At 47.2% G+C, this 19,138-nt stretch overlaps 1 protein-coding gene across 2 annotated transcripts in view; it reads left to right on the top strand.

Moving 5' to 3' along the window:
- SCTR (secretin receptor) overlaps window positions 1-19,138 on the top strand; it is a 70,082-nt gene that overhangs the window by 33,899 nt on the left and 17,045 nt on the right. For both annotated transcript variants that reach the window (XM_068967620.1, XM_068967621.1), the window contains 4 exons: window positions 2,702-2,805; window positions 8,872-8,969; window positions 10,181-10,313; window positions 12,358-12,511. In XM_068967620.1, the coding sequence (XP_068823721.1) occupies window positions 2,702-2,805; window positions 8,872-8,969; window positions 10,181-10,313; window positions 12,358-12,511 (489 nt within the window). The remainder of the gene's footprint in view (window positions 1-2,701; window positions 2,806-8,871; window positions 8,970-10,180; window positions 10,314-12,357; window positions 12,512-19,138) is intronic.

Genomic DNA, 19,138 nt, shown 5'->3' with positions numbered 1-19,138 from the left:
TTCAGTTTCTTGTCCAACCAGCCACCCTTTGACCACCATTCTTTCCTCTCTGACAACCTAGCTTGCTTGATTTAATAACAGAAAGCTTCCACTCATCTCCTGAATTCCAAGACTCCAGGCCCCACCATTTCTGGTCTAATTTAGAAAGGCCAGAGGCAGAAGGGAAGTAGCCTTATGGCTTCCTCTCTGTGTCCAGCACCAGCCTGGGTTTCCTGCCCCGTCCTGCAGTGTAGGTGATTATTCCTATTTGGTACAGAAAAGTGATGCACCTAAGGGCACGCAGCAACTGAGAGCCAGTGCTGGGTTTCGAACTCAGATTCTTGACCTGTGCTCCAGGTCTCCTGAGCTGTCATAGACCTGGCATGCCTAGAGCCCAAAGGCCATGGTCTCCTTCTAGAGTTGCCTCTGGGATCTCAGGGAGGGGGCAGGCAGGAGGGTGGGACAATGACGGGCCACATTGAGGCTGGGCTCTGTTGCCCAGTTCTGGGCCTTGGTTTTCTTATCTGTGAGGTAGGCCGCAAAACCTCCTTCAGAGGAGTGCCATTAGGATCAGCATGTTAACATAGTGGCTGGTTCTAGAAATGGCCACCATGTTTCTCCAGCTGAGTGGAATCTGTTTGGTCATAAACCCTGAGAGACGGTGGCCTAGACCATGGGGCCAGTCAGAGAGAAACACACCAAGCCCAGCTCGGGTGGCTGGGGAGCCCAGACAGGATACTGATTGGAGCAAAAGGAGCAGCAGGGCTCCTTTGGTCAGAGCTGGGGTCAGCCCCCTGCAGCCTCGACAGCAGCCAGACCTGGGACTGGAACTCGGCCCCCCCTTGGCAGCCCAGAGTGGAGGATGCATCCGAGCGAGTCTCTGCAGGCAGGGAAGCTCCCCGCATGGCTTTCCCAGACTTCTGTCTTGGCTTGGCAGCTCCTCTACCCCAGTCTTCGGGCTCTTGCTCTAAAAAGCTCCGCCTGGGTAAGCTCTTCCCTCTTCCCTTATGAAAACGTTTAGAACGGGCCCTTCCTCCTCCCTCATTTGTTTTCCTAGCCAGCCAGCCTACAGATGTTTGATGAGCAAGGGCTCTGGGGAGGCAGGCCCTAGGGAGCCCCTGAGAATCTCTGGGAGGGGAGGCAGGGGAGCCACGGTCACTTCCGTGTGAGAGGTACACACTGCAGGCTTGAGAGACAGAGAGGGCTGCAGTGATCTTGTGGTTTATAGCACAGAGAAGCACCGAAGAGAGGCTCCCTGGGAGGTTATGTGTGTTAGCTCTGCTGATTTTCAGACACTGAGGAGCAGGGTGTGAAGTTATATATAAAGTAGAACTTCTGGGACTTCCCTGGTGGTCCTATGGCTAAGACTCCACACTCCCAGTGTGGGAGGAACATTTGATCCCTGGTCAGGGAACTAAGATCCTGCATGCTGCACAGCCAAATAAATAAATAAATAGAACTTCTTAGCGCAGGAGTAGAACAGGAGCCTGTAAAAAGTTAATTATGGGCGTGGCCAGGTCCTCACCAAGCAGGCAGATTTCTCTGGGGCACTCACCCATTAGATGGCTGTCCCTGATAGCTCAGTGGGTAAAGAATCTGCCTGCAATGCAGGAGACTTGGGTTTGATCGCTGGGTTGGGAAGATCCCCTGGAGAAGGGAAAGGCTACTCACTCCGGTATTCTGTCCTGGAGAATTCCAGCCCATGGGGTTGCAGGATCAGTTGCAAAGACTGAGTGACTTTCACTTTTCAGGGCCTGGGAGCAGGAAGAGCAGAGTAAGAAAGGGATTAGTACAAAGCCTGCAGCTAAGAACATAGGCCTGAGCCCTGGGGTTCAAATCCCACGTTCTACATTGACTGGAGTGTGGTCTTGAGCAAGTTCTTTAACCACTGTGTGCCTCAGTTCCCCTAGCTATAAAATGGGTGTAGTATTTTCATGTTACAATACATTTTACTATAAAAGTAACAGTGCCGACCTCATAGTCTTGTTAGGATTGAATGAGCTAATACCTCTCACATGCTTAGAGCAGTGCCTGGCATATAGCAATCACTGTGTATCATTATAGTAGAGGATGTGGTTTTATAGTTGAATAAACACACTGTCATTAGTGGGAGGTCAGTGTTGTTTGGTTTGGGGTGTGTAACCTTCTGTTCTTAAGCACTGCATATGGCCTCTCTCATCATTGGAGGCATTGCCATGCCTGCCAGAGGAAGGTTTTATTATTCTCTGAGGGGCACCCAGGTAGCTGAGCAGTGACCCTGGAAGTTGTGCTGGGCCTGGGGCCTGGGGCATGTGTCAGTCACCTCCCTCGTTGTGGAGCCTGGTGCCTGGCACAGGGCGTGCGGGGCACGGGGTGTGGGTGAGGCAGTGGGGGCCCAGGGGAAGATGAGCAGTGCTCAGAGGCTAGGGGGGTCTAACAGTTCAGGGCCCACCAGGTTTGCAGGTCAAGGGATCTAGAACCGCGGCTCTGTGTCTCGCATATACACGCGCATCCCCACTCGGGCTGTCTGCCCACACCTTTCCTGCCACTTTTCCAGACTGACTCTTTGTTACAAAGCCTTCAAGGGTCAACTGAGCAATTGGAGCTGCCCTGTGTGGTTCGGAGAAAGGGACAGAGTGACAGAAGGAAGCTCCCTCCACCTGCAACTAAGGGGAGCAAGGCACCCAGAAACCCAGCCATCAGTCCATCCCTCCACTCACCACAGCATGCTTGGTCCCCACAGGTTCCATGTTCCGGAACTGCACACAGGGTGGCTGGTCAGAAACCTTCCCCAGACCTGACCTGGCCTGTGGGGTCAATGTGAATGACTCCTCCAACGAGAAGCGGGTAAGCCTGCCACACCTCCCTGTGGGGTGGAGGGGCCTGGGGAGGTACAGTGAAGCCGGCCCAGGGCTAGGTCAGGTGACCCGGGGCTGCCCTCCTCAGCCCCGCACCCTCCCAGCTCTCTGTCCTGGCCCACCAGCCTGGAGGGGTTGGCCTTGAGGACCGTGGCGGAGTGAGAACTGCCACGTGCCTTGGGGACACTGTGGCCAGGTTGGCATGAAACCCAAAGCTCAGTGACTGGGGCTAACTGCTTGGGCCAGTGGTGAGTCTGAACCTGCCCTGTGGCCTTGGTGGAGGTGAGGAGAAGATAACCTCTGTGCCTCAGTTTCTCCATCTGGGAAATGGGGTAATAGTCTTGAGCTCGTCAGGAGGAGCAGAGTGAGCCCTGGAAGTGCTGGGAAGGGTGAGGGGCCACAGCACCTGCTCACAAAGGTCCCTTCTCAGAGGAGATTCAGGCTCCAGGAGGCAGGAGCAGCCAGCTGCAGGCAGGCCTGGTTTAAGAGAGGATGCTGGTGTGTGGGTGCCCTGAAGAGGCCATTCGGTTCAGAGTCCTTCCTAAAGGAGATTGGGTGAGGGATGGTAGTGGAGGATGGAGTTCCTTCTCTCCCAGAGCTTATCATTCAGTTAGGGAAGATACATGAGGTCTTCAGATACAGGTGGAATAATTTAATAGGGATTACGCATGGTCTTAGAGGGCCAGTGGATGGGCCCAGACCTCTGTAGATTTCCGTTTCCGTCTCTGACCTATGTGAAGACAGGAGGCTTATATGGATCACATTTGTAAAGTCCGTAAGATTCAGAAGGATCACATGTATAACGGATGGCAGGATGGAGGTTCAGAAGGATGCGTAGGCTGCAAGTGACAGAAACTTCCAAGGGGCTTCACAAGTTAATGTGGCTCATGTAACTATGATACAGTGGACGGGCGTCCGGCTCTTGTAATGAAGCAGCACCCCAAAGCCACTCAGGACGAGGTTTCTTCTCTCTTCCTGCTAGCCTAGTGACTTATCCAGGGGCTGGGATCCTGTTGTCACATGTGTGCCATTGGTGACAGCAGCCTCAGACTCCCAGACCTGCTTGTCCAGGAGGAGGGACAGCCTGACCTCTTGCTAACCACAAGAAAGCTTCATATGCAAACAGCCAGTAAGCCTGTCCTCACATCTTACTGACCCAATGTGACTTGAGCCTGTCCACCTCTGCACGTTTCCAGGCAAAGGGATGGGACACATGCATGGCTTGGACCAGCAGTTCTCAAACTTTTTGGCCTCAGAACCCTTTTATACCCTTAGGAATTACTGAGGACCCTAAAGAGCTTTTGGTTTTGTGAGTTATCTCTGTTGAAGCCACACTTAAGAACTGTTGGCTAACACTAGTCAGCTGGATAAGAACAAAGGCCAGGGCCTGAACCATGATATTCATGGCTGGGTTGAAACTCTAAAATGCCAGAGAAGGCACAGAGATTTAACAAAGATAAATGCAAAGTTCTGGACTTAACTGAGAAAATTAATTGCCCAAAAATAGTAAAAAAAGAAAAAAAAAAAAAGAAGAAGACCTACTATAACTTCAGCTCATGTAAAAAAATATTAGAATCCCTAAGATTGGTGTAAGTTTTTCCAGACCATGGGATATGCTGGTCCCTGATGCCAGACCACAGACAAGCACTGCTGCTGCTGCTGCTAAGTTGCTTCAGTCGTGTCCGACTCTGCGACCCCAGAGATGACAGCCCAGCAGGCTGCCCCGTCCCTGGGATTCTCCAGGCAAGAACAGGCTTTGTCTTTTTTCCTTTTGGCTGTGTGGCTTGTGGGATCTTAGTTCGTCAACCAGGAATTGAACCTGGGCACTTGGCAGTGAAAGTGTGGAGTCCTACCTAACCACTGCCCTGCCAAGGAGTTCCCCACAAACTTAGTCTTTTATGCTGAGAATTGAATCATCCTTTCTGAGTGTTAAAATGTCTTTTTATCTTTTAATCAAATGATTGTGAAAGTATGTATTTACTGATTGTCTTTTTGCACCTTCCTGACTTGGCATGCACCAGTTGCCAACAGTGGACTGAGATTACCAGAAAGACCAGGCAAAGCTGCCACATGGGTACATAAAGCTGACTTTGTTTACCCGGAGCAGAGGTTAGAAAACTAGTGCCCTTGGGCCAAATCCAGCCTATCACCTGCTTTTACAAATGAAGTTTTATTGAAACACAGCCACATCTATTTGCATTGCAGGGGCTGAATTGAATAGTTGCAAAAGAGACAGAATGTTTACACTTACATGTTTGCTGTGTGTCCCTTTATGGAAAATGTCTGCTGTCTCCTAATGTAGAGGATGGAGAAGGAAGGGACCCAGTCAGGACACACAGCAAAGAGACAGGTAGCCTCATCTAGGACCGATGGCAGCGAGGCTTCCTTCTGGACCCCTAGCCCTCTGGGGGCAGGTGTCGTAGAGGTTGAGGGCACTGAGGTCACATCTGGCTTCGGGGGAACAGGGGTCTTTTGGGGTCAGAGCTCGAAGACAAAGGCAGAGCTGGCGGGGATGTCCTGAGGGTCACCTGGCAGACAGTAACCCAGCCATAGGACAGCATGGGATCCTCAGCCTGGACCCTCCACACTTGTCATTCATGCCTCCTCGTGCTGCCACAGGCTGACCCACTGCTCCTGACCCAGGGCTGCAAAACCAGGTGTCTCCTGAGTGAGCTGATACCCTCAGCTCTGGGGTGCATCCCACACATGGCAAGATTCTAGGGATGGCACATCAGTCTCCAGATTTTTGACAAATCACTGCTCTTTGAAATCCTAAAGGCTAGAAACCATTAACCCAATGCAACCTGCTGCCCTCTTGGTTCCCCCCACTCATTCCTGAGAGGTGGCTCCTGGATTCTGGAATTGCAGTCACCTCAGTGGGGAAGGCAATGACACCCCACTCCAGTACCTTTGGCTGGAAAATCCCATGGACGGAGGAGCCTGGTGGGCTGCAGTCCATAGGGTCGCTAGAGTCGGGCGCGACTGAGCGACTTCACTTTCACTTTTCACTTTCATGCATTGGAGCAGGAAATGGCAACCCACTCCAGTGTTCTTGCCTGGAGAATCCCAGGGACGGCAGAGCCTGGTAGGCTGCCATCTATGGGGTCGCACAGAGTCGGACACGACTGAATCGACTTAGCAGCAGCAGCAGCAGCAGTGGGGAAGGGCAGTGTCATATGGCAGCTAACCTGTGAAAAGTCCCCTCTGCTGTCAGAAGAATTTTGGTCCTTCTAAGTCAAATCTACTTTCTGATAACTTCTGCCCTGTCTGGAGCTTACAATTCAGTCTTACTCTTTTATACATCAATCATTTTAATACCCTTCTTCCCTAAGTTTGTTTCCTTCAGGATGTGGTGCACTCAAGTATTTTAATGCACTCTTCAGATGACATGGTCACCCCTCTCCGGAAATGCTCCAGTTCATTAATGTTCCTCTTAAAATAACATACCCAGGCCTGGAACACTCCAGACATTCCAGGGTGGCTTGCTGCTCCACAGCACTCCATTAAGGAAACTGAGAAGAGGCCTAATTGTTCTAGCAGCTACCTCATGCCTCATACTTCATACCACAGTCTTAGACTGCTGACTCAGACTGAACAGTGGATAGTAGGGTAGAAGGTGAAGATGGAGAAAATTAACAAGGACTGAGTGTCTTCTAAGGGCCAGGCATTGTCTAGATACTCTACCTGACACCATTTCTGTTCTTCCAAAAAGCCTGCACGGTGGATATTATCTGCATTTTACAGATGAGGAATCTGAGGCTCCCAGAGAAGTTTAGAGATTTGCCTAGGGTCACCCAGAAGTTAAGCGATTTGCCCAGGGCTGGTGAGTAGTAGTGGTCCTGGTTTGGAACCCTTGTCTCTTGACTATGAAGCCTTTCTGTGTTCCCTCGGCATACACTTCTTTAACACCATGGAGCGTGGACCACTCAAACCTCAAGGTCGTTTTTGTATAAACGCCTGTCAGATTTCCTCAATAGTATCTGTGTGCTGGTGTTTTCTTGTTACCCTTTTCTTCTGGTTACAAGACAATACTTACCACTGAAGAAAAGTGAAAGATACAGAAAAAAATACAAATGGAAATAATGACTGTATCCACCAGTTTGTAATCCAAAGTTAATCACTAATAGTATCTAACACAGCTCCTTACAATCTTGTTTCTATGAATGTGTGAGATTGAACTGCCTGAGATGACCAATATTCAATCTTTTTTGATCTTCAAAAAAGGGAAGAGTCATACAATTCAACAACACTTTTCTTTGCATAAATCAGAAATCACATGTAAAATGTGTATTCTGCCTTTTCACTTAGCATTATGTTATGTCCTGACATCTTTTGAAACTCTTGATAAGTAGCATTTTAATATAGCCTAATTTTGAAATAATTTGAATTTAAAAGAATTTAGTTAACTATTCTGTGTTTGGCATTTGCATGTCTTTCATTAAAAACAGTTCTGTGATAAACATCTTTATATATAATATGCTTTTATATTTCTGATAATTCTTAGAAGTAATTCCTAGAGGTAGAAGGGAAGTCAGAAGGAACGCGTGTGGTTTTTGCTCTGTGCTACTTTCCAGAGAGACTGAGCCAGTTTTCACTCCCACTGTACCCTCACCTGAGGCTTCCCTGGTGGCTCAGTAGTAAAGAATCTGCCTGCAATGCAGGAGACCAACTGTAATGCAGAAGACGTGGGTTCGATCCCTGGATCAGGAAGAGCCCCTGGAGGAGGAAATAGCAATCCGCTCCAGTATTCCTGCCTGGGAAACCCAATGGGCAGAGGAGCCTGGTGAGCTGCAGTCCATGGGGTCGCAAGAGTCAGACATGACTTAGCAACTAAACCACCACCACCACATGACCTCACCTACATAGAATATTAGTACTTTTAAATATTAGTTAATTTGGTTGGTAAAAAAAAAAATGGTATGGCATTATTGCTTTACTCTTTATTTTTTGGTTCTTTTAGAGACTGTTGTACAATTTATTTTTTGAACCTAAAAAATACAGGTCTTTACATTTATTTCTATATACTTTATTCCACTCCATTGAGATGTTGAGTCAAAGCTGAGCCAGTGGTGTGTAGTGGCTGCTGAATAAGTCAATGACTGCCTGGCTGCGTTAACAGGAGTACAGTGTGTAGAACAGGGATTGCCATGTATAAACCAGGTCCCCCTCTACTTCTCCCTGGTCAGAGAGTACATCTGTAGCTTTTCAAGTGTCCGGTTCAGGGTGTCTTGTTTAAGAAGGACATTCACAAACTGTAGCATATTAATTGAGGAAAATGGTGATGGGTAATGGAAAGAGATTAAAGACATAGGGAATACTGAATGCTGAGTAAGCGGGGAACAGTTGGGCAGAAGAGCTGTATTCAGAAAGGACAAACCTCTCTGTGGCATTTTTGTCACTCTCCTGTAAGTCTAAAGCTATTCTACCATGAAAAAGTTATTTTTAAAATAATGATGAAGAAAATGGGATTTCCCTGGTGGCTCAGTGGTTAAGACTCTGTGCTTCCACTGCAGGGGCCCAGGTTCGATCCTGATCTGGGAACTAAAGATCCCACATGCTGCACAGTACAATCTAAATAAATAAAAATACTTTAAAAAATGATGAAAAAAATAAAATAATGATAGGCTTTAGGTATAAGACAGATTCACTTTATTTGCAGTGACTCCAGAAGCAGAAAAGAGACCAATAGGTACAATTTTAAAGTAATAGATTTTAGATTCATTTGAGAAAAAAATATCTAATACTTTGCACTGTTGTCTACCCAGTGAGTTCCTCAAAAACCAGTGAAGATACCATCCCTGGAGGTATTCAAGCAAAGGCTTGAATTCAGGGTGGCAATCAGGGGCCTTGTATATGGGGTAGAAGTTTGAACTGGCATCAGATAATGCCCAAAGTCTTTTCCCAAGCCAAGATATCATGAGTCTATGAATTTGTGTCCTTGGGGGTATGAACAGAATAGCAGTTGGAGCTGAAGGGGTTCAAGCCACCTGGAGCAGGTAAAAGGGCAGATTCAGTCGGTGGGCAGGTGAGCTGACACAGGTCTCTCTCTCTGCAGTACGAGTACCTGCTGAAGCTGAAGATCATGTACACTGTGGGCTACAGCTCCTCCCTGGTGATGCTCCTGGTTGCCCTCAGCATCCTTTGTGCCTTTCGGTAAGAACAGGTACCAGCTCTCCATCTCCGTAGCCTTCCCCAGGCACAGCACTTTGGGTCTCTTTTATCTGCTCAGACCAGAGAAGGGAAGGTCTGGTGGGCCACTTTGTCTTCTCTAGATCTAAAGCTTACCTGTGGCAAAACACTGAAGTTTCTGTGACCTCCTTCATCCCTTCATTCATTTGACATTTACTGAACATCACTAAGAACTTACTGTGCTGGTTGCTTTAAATGTATTATTTCTGATGTTCACACAATATTAAGAGATAGGTATCACCCTCATTTTACAGATATACTAGCCAGACTCATGTTTGCAAGAAACAGAAATCCATCTTAAAACATCTTAAGAAAAGCAAAGGTGACCTGAAGCATTTAACTGACAATTTCAGGGGCATCTGGCTTCAGGTGTGGCTGAATCTAGGTACTCAAAGGTATGTGCAGAACTAGGCTGTCTCCTACCATTGCTTTGCCCTGCATTGGCTTCAGGCAGGCTTTATGCAGGGACAGTAGAGACAACCACCAGCAGCTGCAGAGGCACATTCTACTAGCTCAGAAACACCGGGGCAGGGAGACCCCTTTCTCCATTGGCTGCAATGAAAGTCCTGGGGGAATTCTTATGGGCGAGCAGGCTTGGGTCACGTGCCCAGCCCTGAGCCAATCACCACAGCCAGCTGTGGAGTGCTCCGATTAGTCCGGTCTCTCATGAGGGTGGGAGTGGCGTTGTCTGTACCCAGAGCTGGAATGGGTCCCCCCATATGAAAGCCTGGTCCCTGTAGGGAAGGAGGGGAACAGGTGACAGACTTCTGCCCCTACCGCAAGGGGGACACCTAGGCTCTGGTTGAAAGGCTTGCTCAGCTAGGTCATGTAGCTGAAAAGAGGCGGAGCCTGGATCTGATTTCTCCCCACAGCCTGTGTACTTTCTGTGCCACATGCCCCCTTCCCCACCCTCCCTTCTAACAATTCTGGGAGCTGCAGGAGGTGGTCGAGGCAGAATCGAATCTCACTCTTATAATCTCAGCTTTTTTTTTTTTTTTTCAATTGCAGCATGAAACAGAGTAGGCTGGCCACTGGGGGCCTGGGCTCTCATTCGGAGATTCATAGAGATGTCACGTCCAGTCCCTGGGTTTCCCTGGTACATGGGGTAGGGGGTGGGGGTGCTGAGCTGAGCCCTTCGGCTCTGCCACCTATGGCCCTGCGCGCTTTCTCTCCAGGAGGCTCCACTGCACCCGCAACTACATCCACGTGCACCTCTTCGTGTCCTTCATCCTGCGCGCCCTGTCCAACTTCATCAAGGATGCCGTGCTCTTCTCCTCCGACGATGCCACCCACTGTGATGCCCACAGGGTAACTTGCCCACATGGTCCATGGTGTGGCCAGGCCTGCCTGCTTTTCCCCCCAACCCCATTCATTGAGGCTGGATTTAATGCCTAGAATCAAAGGGGCCAGCACTGGGGCTGGAATAGGAGGTTCAAGGAGTCCCATGTCCCCACACGTGCAGCCTGGGACTCCTATGAAGGCAGTTTGCTGAGAAGCCAGAGGGGCTACTGTTCAACTCCCAGTGTCCTGGAGTGCATCAGCCTCTCTGGGAATTAAGCACATAGCAAGGCTCCTCCTTCCTCTACTCCTGCCGAGTCCCAAATGTAGACAGATGGCCAAGTCTAGAGATGGTTGGGATTGTAGAAAGAAAAAGGTGAGTGCACCCTGGACAGGTCTGCATCTGCATGCCCAGATGTGCAGTGGAACATAATCTCACCCTCTTCCTCCTTCTGAACAAGCAGAGGAGTCTTCATTCATTGCAATATCACTCTGTGTATCAGTTGAGAATCTCTTCCGCTGTACATAACATAATCTCTTCTGCTGTATATACATCAGTGGCTTAAACAGCTGGGGGTTGTGCCCCACAGAAGCAGTCCACAGATGGGCAATGAACACAGTCCTTTTACCTTTCTGCTCTGCTAGTTTTGATCCCATGCTTTATACTGCATGTTAGCAACTTGACTGCTGCAACCCCACACCTCACATCTATGTTTCAGGCAAAAAGGAGGGAAGTCAAGGTTAAACATTTTTCTCTTTGGGAGACTTTAGCTTTTCATTTGGAAAAGAATGTGCTTCTCAAGACTGTGTTCACATCTCACTGGCTAGAACTGTGTCATGTGACTACATCTAACTGCAGAGGAAGCTGGGAAGTTCAGTGTTTTACTATCATAGTCTCCATAGTGGAGGCAAGCAAGGGTGAAGGGACTGGAGATTGAGATTGGTTTAATCAGCCCGCCTGTCGCTTCCCACCACTCACATCTGTAATTGCTTATAGTTCTGTTAAGTTTGTATATTGCTTGTAGTTTTTCACACGCATGTGTATGTGCGTGTATTTTCTGACTCAAACTGAGAGGTCCCTCAAGCTGTGCTCCTGTGTGTCAGGGAGATTTCTAGGATGAAAGAAGAGTACCAGCTTGGAGTTAGAAGATTCTGACCCCACCTCATCACTGACCAGTGAAGTCCAGCAATGCCCAGCAGGGAACCTTTTCAGGTTCTTCTAAACTGTAGACTCACCATCCAGCCATGGGCCATGCCTGGAATAAGATAGGAGACCACAGGCAGGAAGCACACCTGGCCAGCAGGGTGGCTCTGGGCGCTCCCCTGTGGCCGTGACCCTCCTGCACTTTGTCAGCAGCCCTCTGGCCATCCCAGGAGCTGTCATCCCTGAGCTGTCCTCAGGGAAAGACTAGGAAGAGAGGATGAAGGGAAGGGAGACCCTCATAGGGTGCAAGTGGGAGCCGTGAGGGCGTGGAAGCTTCGTGCCCCACAGCCCTGCAGGCATGGCTTCCCAGGATCCTGACGGGGGACACGGCTGTCACCTAAGTCACGGCGGCAGGCAAGGCCACCCTATGGCACCCCCTTGAATGTTTCAAGGTCTGCATTCCAGATGTAGTACAGGCAGGGGTCCTGTGTTCTCTCATCAGTACTGGCTTGTCCCTTCTCCATCTGTTTCTAGGAAACTTAACCAGGAAAGAATTTTATCAACCTTTTGCTCAGCAATCCATTTCCCTCTTTAGGCCTCAGGTTCCTCCTCTAAAAAATGCCCTCATTTGCTGTTGGGAATTGGGCAATATCTGACGCAGTTTGACAACTGGCGGCCAGTTCCAGAATTTGAGAGCTGCTCCTGCTGCTGCAGCAGCCCATTGGCTGTGCTGACAGAGCCTGCCGGCCTCTGGACTTGCACTCTAGAGACACTATGAGCCTGGTCTTCTGATAGTGGAAGGCCAGGGGGCATGGCCGTGAGCCCGAGAGATGCTCTCTGTGGCCTGGCTGCTGACTCCTACTGCACCCCTCGTCTCCTGGGGGGAAGCCCAGGATGGCTGGCCTGTGACTCAGCTGCCTCTCTTTGTAGGTGGGCTGTAAGCTGGTCATGGTCTTCTTCCAGTACTGCATCATGGCCAACTACTCCTGGCTGCTGGTGGAAGGCCTCTATCTTCACACGCTCCTTGTCATCTCCTTCTTCTCAGAACGGAAGTGGCTCCAGGGATTTGTGGCCCTCGGATGGGGTATGTTCTCCAGGGTATGGTGACTGTGTGACAGGTGGGAAAGGGCACTGAGGCAATAAGGGCTTGGGTTCCAGTTTCAGCTCCACACTTAGTTAAGTTAGTGAACTTGTGTGCTGTTAGACAAGTTTCTTGATGGTTAACTCTCTGGCCTCGGTTTGTCTGTCAAATGGGAAGTAATAGCTAAAACCTAGGTCCGATTTCTGGCATCCAAAGCCTTTTACGATTTGATACCCCCAACACCTGTTGCCTTATCTTCTCTAGACATTCCATTCATATGTCCTCATTCTCACCTCCTTTCTGATTCGGGTAGGGTGCTTTTAACTGTAGCTATCAGAAAACCTGACTTAGATAGGCTTTAAACTTAAAAGGAATTAATTGGTTCATATAACTGACAAGTCCAGGGATCACCATTCAGGTGAGGCTGAATCCAGCAGCACAACATTATTTCTTTTTGTTTTTCTACTTCACCTCCTGTAACATCAGTGTTATCATTAGGCTGGTGTTCCCCGTGTAACTGTCAGCAGCTTCTGGGCTTTCTCCTGGCTTCATTGCTACATCTAATGAAAGAAAGAGGCTGTGTCCCAGCATTCCAGCAAATACTCAGATTCACTCTGATTGTGTCATACACATCCTTGAACCACTCACAGGGGCCTGAGGGAGTGGAATCCTCTGATTGGCTTAAGCTACTCAGACCATAGAGCTTCTCAAAGGAAATTCAGGATTCAGTCCAGGCAGGAGAAGAAATGGTATTAAGACAGCCAACTGTAGGTTCCATTGCTTCTCTTCCCCCTTTTCCTTTCTGGTCAGTGAAGGTGATAACAATTCCGATTTCTTGCGCACCTACTGTATGCAAGGCATTGAGCTGAGCACTTTAATCATCACAACAACCTCCAGAGGCCTCGTAGGAACCTTGGCTCAGAGACGTGACATAACATGCTCAGCTCACACTGTGGACAAGAACAGAGTCAAGATTCAAACCAAGGCCTGTCTCTTTGCAAATACCCTTAACTCTTACTCTGCCACAAACAAACATCCATCCATCCATCCTTCCAGTCATACACACGTCCATCAATCTGTCCACCTGCCACCCATCCATCCATCCTTCAACTGTTCATTTGATAAACATATGTAAGCTACCCACTGGATTCTAGACAGAGTCAGATTTCTGTGAGTGACTCACAGGCTTACAGAGGTAGTCATGTGTACCAGCCATTAGCTTCATTTACTCTCTTCTTGGTGCCTTTAATTAAGAAGTGTCCCTGCCAGGAATGCCCTCCACTGTCTTTTCTGCTTGTCTAAATCATGTGCAAGGGTTCTGCCTCTATCAGACCATCAGGGAGGTTGCCTGAACTGCCAGAGTTTGCCAAGCCCTCCTGCTTCTGAACTCTTGACAGTCTGATTAATACATGACCCTTGGCCAGCGGAAGCTGTAGGGCCTTGTTAATCTGGATTTCCACACTGGCCAGTAGTCCCAGAGGGCCTGGGACAAGGGACTTACCTTATACAGCCAACTCTGCCCCAAACATCCCCAATATGGAGCCAGCTCCCTGAGCCTTGACTCCCAGATCTGGCAGGATTTTCCTGAATGAACATGGGCAGTTTCATCATCTATAGTATCAGGATCGTAATTTATTCAGCTTTCTTTGAGCACTTCTTTGTGCTCAGAAGGGCTTACAGAGGTTCCAAAAATAAAACTGATTCCATCACTGAAGGGGTTTGTAGTCTAGCAAGGAGACAAAATTGCACTGTGATAATATCTCCATCACAGATTCTTAGCAGGTTTAATGAGATGAGAACCTTCTTTTCTCCCTCAAATATTTGTTGAGCATCTACCATATGCCAGGCCCTGGGGTTAGAGCCTCACATAAAACAGCACCGGTTCCTTCTCTCCAGGCCTCTTTGCCTGCACAGCCCCAAGGGGACATGAAAGGACTCAGGAAGGCCTAAACTTTTCCAACTGTGAAACCTTTTCTCTTGCAAAAGCAGTAGCCCCTGCCTCAGTTTGTCCTTATTTCCTGCTGCAGGCCCTGAGATAAGTTGCTTAAATGAGTATGTGATCAACCATAAAACTTTGCAAAAACTTTCTTTTTTTTCAAATTAGAAAAAAAAAAAATTACCATAGTCTCATCTATTGAACATTTGCTGGGGTTTCTTTTCAGACTTTTTTATACTCCTAGTTTTTCCCACTTGGTTACAATCATCCTGTAAGTAGAATTTTCAATCTTGCCTCTTTCCTTGAACACAGAAGCATGCTCTGTATTCTTTCAAATCTTCAATAAACATTTTTAATACTCTGTGGATGTATATAACCAAATACCTATTTTTTTTTGATGTTAAGATTGTTTCTCATTTTTCACTGGGACAAATAACACAGTGAGGAGTGCTTTTGTGGGCAAAGCACATACGTAATAGAGAATCCTGGAACTGGGACCCCTGAGTCAGAAGGCACAGGCATCTAAAATTTTTAATACTTATCCAGAGCTTTTACTTTTTCAAGGTGGCTGGAATGTCAGTCTGTGCCCAGAAAAGTGTGACACCTCAGGCTTTTGTAGAAGATGAATCAAGCTCCCTCCCACTCACAGAGGGAACTCAAACCAGTGCTCCTCCAGCTGGAGCTGCATTGGAATCATGCAGAGGGCATGTCCACCCACCTGGCCCTGGGCCCCTCCCCCGGCCAGAGTCTTGGTCTGGTGGGCAGGGGTGGAGCCTGAGACTCTGCATTTCTCACTGGGCCCCAGGTGATGCTGACACCCTTGTCCCAAGGGCCACACTTAAAACCATAATTTAAGCAGTTATCAGGTTTTCTAACTTTTCCACTGACTCACTGTTAAAGATGTAAAACAAATAATAATAAACAAGTGGCCCTCAGAGTCCATATTTGCCCAAAGTACCCAGAATTTAGGTAAAGAAGTTTTTTATCAATGTCATACGTGCACTTGGTTTAAAGAATTAAATAGAAGTACAAGTCTAGGACTTCCCTGGTGGCACAGGGATAAGAATCTGCCTGCCAATGTAGGGGACATGGGTTTGACCCCTGGTCTGGGAAGATGTCACAGGCCACAGAGCAGTTAAGCCTGTGTGCCACAACCTCTAAGTCCGAGCTCTGGAGCCCCCAAGCTGCAACTACGGAGCGTGTGTGCTGCAACTACGGAAGCCCATGCGCCTAGAACAAGAGAAGGCACCGCCGTGCGAAGCCCTTGCACCACTGCAAAGAGTAGCCCCAGCTCTCTGCAACTCGAGACAGTCTGCACCAAGCAACAAAGACCCAGCACAACCAAAAATTTAAGAATAAATTAGAATTTTTAAAAAGAGGATAAACTTCCTTAAAAAATAAAATGTCAGCCTAAAACAAAAAAAAAGAAAAAAGTGCCCTGAAAAGGCTCACACTTCTGCCTCTCAGAGGTAATACCTTCCCATTTTTCAGTTCTTCCTCCTGATATTTACTCTCATATTTCTAAACGATATTCTACTATTTCGTGATTTGTCCATCTGAGATATTACTGGTTGACTCCTTGTGATGGAAGGGAAGGACATGAAATTCTTCATCTACCACCTCATCTTCCCATTAGAGTTGTTCACATTTGGGGCTGAATCATATTCAGTGTATACATCATTATGTCTATATAAATTTTCCTCATAGCTCAGATGGTAGAGAAACTGCCCGTAATGTAGGAGACCTGGGTTCAGTCCCTGGGTCGGGAAGACCCCCTGGAGAAGGAAATGGCAACCCACTCCAGTATTCTTGCCTGGGAAATCCCATGGACAGAGGAGCCTGGTGGGCTACAGTCCATGGGGTTGCAAAGAGTCAAACACGACTGAGCGACTAACACATACACAAATCATATTCAATGTATACATCATTCAGTTCAGTTCAGTTGCTCAGTCATGTCTGACTCTTTGGGACCCCATAGACTACAGCACGCCAGGCCTCCCTGTCCATCACCAACTCCTGGTGTTAACTCAAACTCATGTCCATTGAGTCAGTGATGCCATCCAGCCATCTCATGCTCTGTCGTCCCCTTCTCCTCCTGCTTCAATCTTCCCTAGCATCGGGGTCTTTTCAAATGAGTCAGTTCTTTGCATCAGGTGGCCAAAGTATTAGAATTTCAGCTTCAGCATCAGTCCCTCCAATGACTATTCAGGACTTATTTCCTTTAGTATGGACTGGTATACATCATTATGTCTATATAAATATTGTTCACTACCAAGCCAAGTGGTATAGAATCATTTTACTTCCAATATTTGACTTGTTATGTTTTATGGAGTCATTTTTAAATTTAATTTTTATTTTATATTGGAGTATAGTTGATTTACAGTGTTGTGTTAGTTTCAGGTGTACAGCAAAGTGGATCAGCTGTGCATATACATGTATCTACTTTTTTTCAGATTCTTTTCCCATATAGGTTATTACACAGTATTGAATAGAGTTCCCTGTGCTGTACAGCAGGTCCTTGTTGATTGTTTTATATAATGTCATTGTTCAGTTGCTCAGTCATGTCTGACTTTTTGCAACCCCATGGACTGTAGCACGCCAGGCTTCCCTGTCCTTCAGCATCTCCAAGAGCTTTCTCAAACTCATGTCCATTGAGTCGGTGATGCCATCCAAGCATCTGGTCCTCTGTCACCCCTTTCTCCTCCTGTCTTCTATCTTTTCCAGCATCAGGGTCTTTTCAAATGAGTCAGCTCTTTGCATTAGGTGGCCAAAGTATTGGAGTTTCAGCTTCAGCATCAGTCCTCCCAATGAATATTCAGGATTGATTTCCTTTAGGATGAACTGGTTGGATCTCCTTGCAGTCTAAGGAACTCTCAAGAGTCTTCTCCAACACCACAGTTTGAAAGCATCAATTGTGTGGCGCTCAGCCATCTTTATGATCCAATTCTCACATCCATACATGACTACTGGAAAGACAGACAGTCAGCAAAGTAATGTCTCTGCTTTTTAATATGCTGTCTAGGTTGGTCATAGCTTTTCTTCCCAGGAGCAAGCATTTTTTAATTTCATAGCTGCAGACACCATCTGCAGTGATTTTGGAAAATAAAGTCTGTCACTGTTTTCATTGTTTCCCCATCTATTTGCCATGAAGTGATGGGACTGGATGCCACAATCTTAGTTTTCTAAATGTTGAGTTTTAAGCCAGCTTTTTCACTCTCGTCTTTCATCTTCGTTAAGAGGCTCTTTAATTCCTCTTTGTTTTCTGCCATAAGGGTGGTATCATCTGCATATCAGGTTATTGATTTCTTCCTGCAATCTTGATTCCAGCTAGAGCTTCATCCAACCGAGTATTTGCATGATATACTCTGCAAATAAGTTAAACAAGTAGGCTGACAATATATAGTGGTATGTATATGTTAATCCCCCAATTATGGAGTCAATTTTAATTGGCTCGTTTTATGTTGCTGTCATTAATTTTCCCAAATTCTCAACAGAACTGGAAAACCATCCAGTGCCAGGTTTCCTATCATCAAAGGCAACAGAATGTAATCTATCAGTCCTATTTGTTTGGTTTAGTCCTGCTCTATTAGTGTCCTAGGGCTGCTGTAACAAGTTGCCACTGGCTTAAAACAACAGAAATTTATTCTTTCCCACCGTGGGGACCAGAAGTTCAAAGTCAGGCTTTGGCAGGGCCAGTTCCTTCTAAGGTCTCCGAGGGACAATATGCTCCATGCCTCTGTCCCAGTTTCTGGCGGTCCTTGGTCTTCTTTGCCGGGTAGGAGCGTCACTCCAATTTCTGCCTCCATCTCGACATGGTCTTCTTCCCTTGTGTCTCTCTTTGTGTGGGTCTCAGTGCCTTCTTAAAAAAATAACAGTCATATTGGATTAAGGCCCCTATAAATATGACCTCATCTTAACTAATGACACCTTAAAATACCTTGTTTCCAGGAAAGGGAAAGGTCACACCTCAGGTTCTAAGGATATGAACCTCTGGGGTGGAGGAGGATATGCCATTTAACATAATCTACTAACCTGTGTTCTTTCTAAAGGAGCTTTCTGCCCTCTTGCTCTGTCCTCTGGTCGTTCTGTAGACTCACTCACTCCCTTAACCTTCACGCTGAGTTTTTCTTCATTTCCTCCACAAATCCTATACCTTGACTTCTTGTTTCCCTATCTTTGGTTTACTGTTTGGTTGTGTTGGAGTTCATCCTCTAGTATCTGTCTAACAGAGAATGCATGGAAGGTACATTCTTTTGCACTCCATATCTAAACATATATTTTTTGTTTTAAGTATATTTATTTATTTGGCTGTACCACTTCTTAGTTGTGGCATGTGGGATCCAGTTCCCTGACCAGGGATTGAAGCCTGGCCCCTGGATTGGGAGTGAGAGTCTTAGCCCCTGGACCACCAGGGAAGTCCCTAAACATATCTTCGTTCAGCTTTCACACCTAAGTTATAGTTTTCCTGGGCATAGAAATTAGGTTGAAAATTGTTTCCCCAGAATTTTGAAGGTCTTCTATTTTGGCATCTGGTGTTATGGGACTTGCCATGTCATTCTGTTTCCCAAGCTTTTACTCACCTCTCTGTATAAGCTGCAGAATCTTCTCTCTGTCCCCTGTGATTTTTTCTTTTTTTCTTGCTTTTTGACTGTGCCATGCAGCATGTGGGATCTTAGTTCCTCAACCAGGAATGG

The sequence above is a fragment of the Capricornis sumatraensis genome, chromosome 3, assembly GCF_032405125.1.
Source record: "Capricornis sumatraensis isolate serow.1 chromosome 3, serow.2, whole genome shotgun sequence".
Taxonomy (NCBI): Eukaryota; Metazoa; Chordata; class Mammalia; order Artiodactyla; family Bovidae; genus Capricornis; species Capricornis sumatraensis.
This window is presented reverse-complemented; position numbering and strand designations above follow the sequence as displayed.